Raw genomic sequence first — 6,139 nt, forward strand, 5'->3', positions numbered from 1 at the left:
TCATACTTGGGTTCAGGAGCCTTGTAGGGAGCGGGTTCATACTTGGGTTCAGGAGCCTTGTAGGGAGCGGGTTCGTACTTGGGTTCGGGAGCTTTGTATGGAACGGGCTTGTATTGGGGTTCATGTCTATGAGGAGCTGGTCGGTAAGGAGCAGGCTCGTATCGGTGTCCATGGTCCGGCTTGTAAGCAGGTTCTTCAGGGTATTGGGCTTCCCCTTCATAAGAGACATCAGCGGTGTATCCATCAGGGCCAGCATTATAGCGCACAATTTGGACACGGCCATCAGGAAGATTCACTCTGTATTCACCAGCAGTATTGTAGTCTTTTCGGTTTTCGTTGTGAGAAAACACTGGACCGTAATTAGGATCATTCACTCCATATTGGTAATTATAAACGGGGGGTAACGATGGCTCCTCTTCATATTTGGGAGAGTGGGCTGAATGATGTGGTTGGTTATGGGGTTGACGAGGATGGTGGGGTTGATGAGGGTGGTGGGGTTGGTGAGGTTCGTGAGGTTCGTGGTCCCCTTCAGAGTGATCTCCTAGGGCAACAACCGCCACAGAAGCGACTACGAGGAACTGGAAAAAGGCAAATTTGACGAAAGTTACATGCTGCCACGAACAAGTCTTTTTAATACATTCAACACGACCACAATTTTGAGCTATTCTTAAACTTTTGACCACTTACTTTTGAGATCATTTTTCTCTCACTGTGCCTGTGCTCTCAAGTTGATCAAATAGTGAACTGCTTTCTGAACCCTGATCGATCTCAATTTATACTCGAAGCCGTCGAAATTTTCACGGCCTGCCTTTGGGTGTACGCAAGAAATCCCTCCCAAGATTGTAAACTCCGCACCTGGCCCGAGGAAGCAATAGAAACACTTCCGTTGCTGGAACCAACACCCTTCCATGCTTCTTCCTCCCCCTGTCATCTACCTAAGTTAAGATACGTCTTGGTCACCAACCAACCAACCAAACCATCGATGTCAAACTACCCTCCAGCCCATTGGGCCAGCGATTTTGGCTAGACCCTGAAATCAATCACACATAATACTTGAGCTCAAGGATTCATTGAGAAAACCCACCTCAATAGAGACAAGCACATCTGGATTTGTGTATCCTATAGTACCTGGGTATCTAAGGAACACGGGGCATTTCGCTTTCATAGTACGATCTGACTTGTTCTGATGAAGTGATGACAGAATCCTGGCATCCAGTATTTACGAAGTAAAAATTGAACAGAACTTGTTTTTTGAGAATTACAACTTCGAAGTTCCCACAAATTAGCTATTATTCATTTTTACGTAGTAGCTAGTGCCTTGAAATTCAATCAAAGCCACACTCGAATAAAGATTGTAAGTTGAACTGAATGACAATGAAATGTCCTGCTTACTCATTTAAAGCAGATTGCTTTTTGGCTTTAACATCCGCAGGTTTGTCAAGAGGCTGAGATGAAAAAACGACATAACATGGCACCAAAGTAACTCGGAAAATGGGGTTTGTTGTTATGACGGAGCCAAATATCAGATTGTTGCTATTGGTTTTGCTAATATATTGGAGTGCATTTGCGTGCATATTGCAATTACTCGCCACACACTGAATGTCATTCTACTTGGGAATGACCAAGGCTGTTCTGCAGAATAATCAAGCATCTATGACGTAGATAATGGAAAAACTTAAAAATCGGGGTAATTAGGAAAGCATGGTTAGTACAAAATTGTATTAACATTTCGGCCGCCTCGTGCGTCGAGGTGCGTAAACAGAAAGAATAATAAGAGAAGTACATAGCCACCTTCATATAACACACATCAGGAATCGACAAGCAATATTTCTCAAAAACTGTTTTTGAGATAGTTTGAATGCTCACCAGGGCTCGGAAAAGTAATTTGTTTTCGTTAAAGAAAGTTTGAAATGCTTTTTTAATGCTTTGAAAGTCCATTTTTTTATTTAAAAGTAAGATGATATGTCTCAACACAAGGAGTAACAAGTTCATTAAAGTAATGATAGAGAAATTTTTCCATCGTTCAACCACCTTTAAAAACTGAAATAATCAAAGGAACTGCCACGTTTTTCAATTTTCATAACTAACTTAAGCCAATTTTCGTGACTTAAAAAACAAACTATTTTGACCCGAATCATATCTTTTTCTCCGACCCGGCGTGTGCAATAGTCTCCCTCTTACTTGACCCCAATTTTCCTCCACGCCCTATACTTTTGATTCCGCCCAATCCGCCGATGTCACCGCTATGAACTGAGCCCCTCGCCATCGGGCCAGAGTATTGGGAACTTGACCTTACTGGAGACGATATTAGGATACAAATTGTCCTTCCCGGTCAAGGACTACTGGTTATCACCTTGTTATTGTTCTTCCCATGCGCCTTAGCCCGGCGCCCAGACAAATTACATCAACGACGTGAGCTGAAGAAGAAATTGGTCAATATGGCTCACCCTCTAAAAAGGGAAAAAATAGACTAACCAAATCAAAATTCGTCTAGGGAATCAACATCTATTATTATCAAAACAAAAGCTTCAGAACTGGAAGGCTTGGATTTGATTTTTGATATTCCAACTTTTTATTTATTTGTGATCCATCTGTCCAACATCGTAACCACTTGACAAAATTAAAAGGATGACGTGCAAATATATAATACCTACCACAAAATGGCTATTAGAAAGCAAGTATGCCAGAGACACTATGATAAAGATTGAAAGGTATACAAACAAATGTCTTATTAACTATGAAAAGTAAATCACTCAAATTTGCTCCTTGTATTGAAATCAATTGCCTGAAATCCGTTGAAAGCTTTAATTTTCAGAATCCAAGTCTTGTGATTCATTTATTGTACATTGAGCAACTTCATTCTTATTTGTTATATGTATGTATGTATGTATGTATGTATGTATGTATGTATGTATGTATGTATGTATGTATGTATGTATGTATGTATGTATGTATGTATGTATGTATGTATGTATTTCATGGGGTTTAAATGCTAATTGTTCACGATGTTCAGAAGCAGCAGCTCCCCAAGACTTTCATAAGCATCATATCATCACTGAAAAATCATTTATTCTAAGTGCACAGTAGATTGAGCATTTTTGTATTTGTTTTGGTTTGACCAATGGAAGTTTGTAAGGGAGGAAATGACTTGTAAAGAATATTGTAAAAAGATGCACATCAGAACAATAAAGGCATTTAAACTCATGACACACTCTCTTCTTGCTGATATTTATTCGTCACAAACTTTGGTTTTCCGGAAGACGATTTCGAAGAATTGATAAAATCCTTTGGGACTCATTGTTGTGCAGAAGTTGGGATCATACGAAATGATTCGGAACCCAATCCGATACAAATCTTGGATGATTGCCCAATACTGGGTAGCAAATTTTTCCACGTGGTGAAATTCAAAGCTCAGTTGCTTCGTGTTATTCAAGGCCCCACTGAAAAGAGATATAACAAATCAGATTCAAATAAGATGAAAATTGTTTATTGTAATGTAAGACAAATGTTTTCGTTTCTTCAACTTGACGCTTGTCATCGAATTTTTTTTTGGTTAGTTTTTTCACGGGCTTTTGTTACCGTTACAGGGAATGTAATCTCCAGTACTATTATACACTATTACGTTTACTATTTTTTGATATTATTATTACTATTCTATTACTTGACTTTGAATTTTGTTCTGCGCATTGTGTTAGTCGACTTAAATAAAAAGCAGATTACCTAAAACCTGAGAAAGATTGGAGTTGTGAGAGAAGACGTGAGGAAGATAATTGAAAATCAAGCTGGTTTTAAAGATTTTAGTAGAAATTACAACAATAAAATTACCCATCACAATTCAAAAAGTCTAGAGGACATGTTATATCAAACGATAACTAGGATCCAACGATCACAGTATCTACTTTATTTATACATGTAGAAGCAAAATTAAACAACTTTGCGCTCCATTTTTGTCATCATTTGCCTTCTTAGGGCGTCAGCCATTGGTGAAATTTGAAGAATCTATTTTACGAACACCAAAGGTTAAAAGGGCGAGCGGAAAAAGCTCACCTTCGAATCCAAATTGGTAGGGCTGGGGTTTCGGCTCCTTCAATGTCAACCTGAAATGATTTTGGTGAATGAAAACAAGCAAAAATAAGCCACAACATTTTATGCGTAATATTGTAGACTCGTCTCATTCAGGTGCTGAAAATTGATAAAATGATAATTTTTGCAGTCCAACCTTCACATGAAGCTAGACATAGGAATTTTCTTCACATATTCAAAGTTTAAAAAAATGTGGAGCAAAAAGCCTTTCTTAATGCATCTATTTGCAATCCCATTTCCTAAAACTCCGAAAGAGTAAATTTTTCATTGTTGGACCAATTTCTAAACCACTTCTCCACTATGAAAGCCACCAATATAAATTAACGAAAAAAAGAAAAGACAAAGGGCCCTACTGCATAATTTTTGATAATATTTCATACATCCAGATGGAAAGGTTTCGGTTTGGGCTTTAAAAATTGACAAATTGGGATTTACCCAAATACGTGATCTATTTTAAAGGAAATTTGAAACGCGAGTGCAAGAAGCTAAAAATGGAAGCAACAATGCCTCAATGATCATGATTTGGCCAAATCCGTCCAATAATGCCTCCAATGTAAGTTTTTCCCTGGTCATTGAATACGTCCTCTTCCAAACTTCACCTTTAAGTATGTGATGGATGCATTTGAGTGGCCATTTTCTTGCAATAGATCCATGAGTTGCTTCCCTCCTTGAGACCCGATTCGAGCCAGTTTGAAGTGCAATCTAGGATTGGCATTGGTTTTCATGACGTCCGTATTCTTGACATCGTACCCGTACACTTCGCAACCTAAGGATATCAGGAACAAACGCCTTTGAACAGTTGAACGTGTTGATTTTAAGAGTGAAATGAAAAAATATCATATGAATACTTGCCCATAGTAGCAATGGACTCTTCGAACGAAATTTGATTAGCAATCCCAAACGAGTAAACCAAGCAGTTTTTTGGATCAATGTCGTCAATACAGACGTACTTGTGCCCATCATAGCACTTGGAAGACCAAATACCATGACCTAGAAATTGGTCCAAATTAAATGAATTATTGAGGAGCAAGCTGAATACTGACTTAGGAGAGTATGTAGTCAGTCAATTAGAAAAAGTTTATATAACATAGCAAAAAATGGTTCTTTCTTTTGAAGTAGGCTGTTATCAATATGTTAAGCGGCATGTATCATCATGTAGAACTCGATAAATGATATTTATTTATTTGTCTAAAAAAGATATCTTTTCTTCTAAAACGTTGGCATAACGTTCATCTACAATTCTACCCAAACCAAACGACGTTAGCGCAAATTCATGAATTCTTCTTCAGAACAAGCAAAAAGAAATAAATTCAGGAACAAATAAAATGGAGACTACAGAATATCTTTTAGATCATTAGATTTGCGAAAACTAACCAGCCTGAAAAAATTTCTGCGTTGCCAAATCAGCAACATTATGGCATTCATTTCTTACAAACTGCAAAAGACAGTTATTGATTTTGCTTCATGCCAAAGGCTGATTTAGCATATTGACCAACGTTATCTAAACCCTTGAGGAGAGGGATTTTTAACATAAAAATATATATGCGTTGGTTTTGTTTCAAATGCTTCAATTTGAAATTATAGCTCTGACATTTGAGCTAGACCAGGTTTGTGACACACTCTGACCGCAAAATCTTTGCCCCATCATAAGAAGATTTAGCCATTTGCCGTAATTGGGCCTGCAATCAAATGCTCAATCAAGCGAAGCATGTGCGCCTACACAACAACTAAAGACTCGTTTTTAGTCAGCCATAAAGAACATAGGCTTCCTACACTACACGAAAAATGGTTTACGGTCTACACTTCAGAGGGCGCTTTGCGAGTTGACTAGAGTTGATCTCTACCAAATAGGGCCGATTGGGCCGATTCCTCTTTTTTGTACTGTAATGCGTTTGAGCTGTTTTCGGATAATTATATCAATATATTATGTATAATCTGTGGCCCAGGTCACATAATGTCCGGAAAAGACTGTGTGCTTCTTCCTCATCTTGTTTGGACTGTGTGACGTTGGAAAAAAGGGCCCGCATTGGCATAGTTGTACCAAACCAAACGACGT

General features: G+C 38.3%; 2 protein-coding genes across 2 annotated transcripts in view; both read right to left on the reverse strand.

Annotated features, from left to right (window-relative positions):
- Positions 1-6: 6 nt before the first annotated feature.
- On the reverse strand, positions 7-986 carry LOC131881798 (uncharacterized; the record flags this gene model as incomplete). The annotated part of the gene is given in 2 exon segments (XM_059228756.1): positions 7-578; positions 688-986. Coding segments are annotated over 2 exon segments (584 nt in total), but the record flags the coding sequence as incomplete, so codon positions are not given.
- Positions 987-3,046: 2,060 nt separating this feature from the next.
- The window catches only part of LOC131881797 (uncharacterized), a 7,832-nt gene continuing 4,739 nt past the window's right edge, over positions 3,047-6,139 (reverse strand). Inside the window, exons 2-5 of the mRNA XM_059228755.1 lie at positions 4,936-5,073; positions 4,683-4,849; positions 4,048-4,097; positions 3,047-3,440 (exon numbers count right to left, since the gene is read on the reverse strand). Of these exons, the coding sequence (XP_059084738.1) occupies positions 3,230-3,440; positions 4,048-4,097; positions 4,683-4,849; positions 4,936-5,073 (566 nt within the window). The 3' untranslated portion in view covers positions 3,047-3,229. The remainder of the gene's footprint in view (positions 3,441-4,047; positions 4,098-4,682; positions 4,850-4,935; positions 5,074-6,139) is intronic.

The sequence above is a fragment of the Tigriopus californicus genome, chromosome 6 (genome assembly GCF_007210705.1).
Source record: "Tigriopus californicus strain San Diego chromosome 6, Tcal_SD_v2.1, whole genome shotgun sequence".
NCBI classification, from domain to species: Eukaryota; Metazoa; Arthropoda; class Copepoda; order Harpacticoida; family Harpacticidae; genus Tigriopus; species Tigriopus californicus.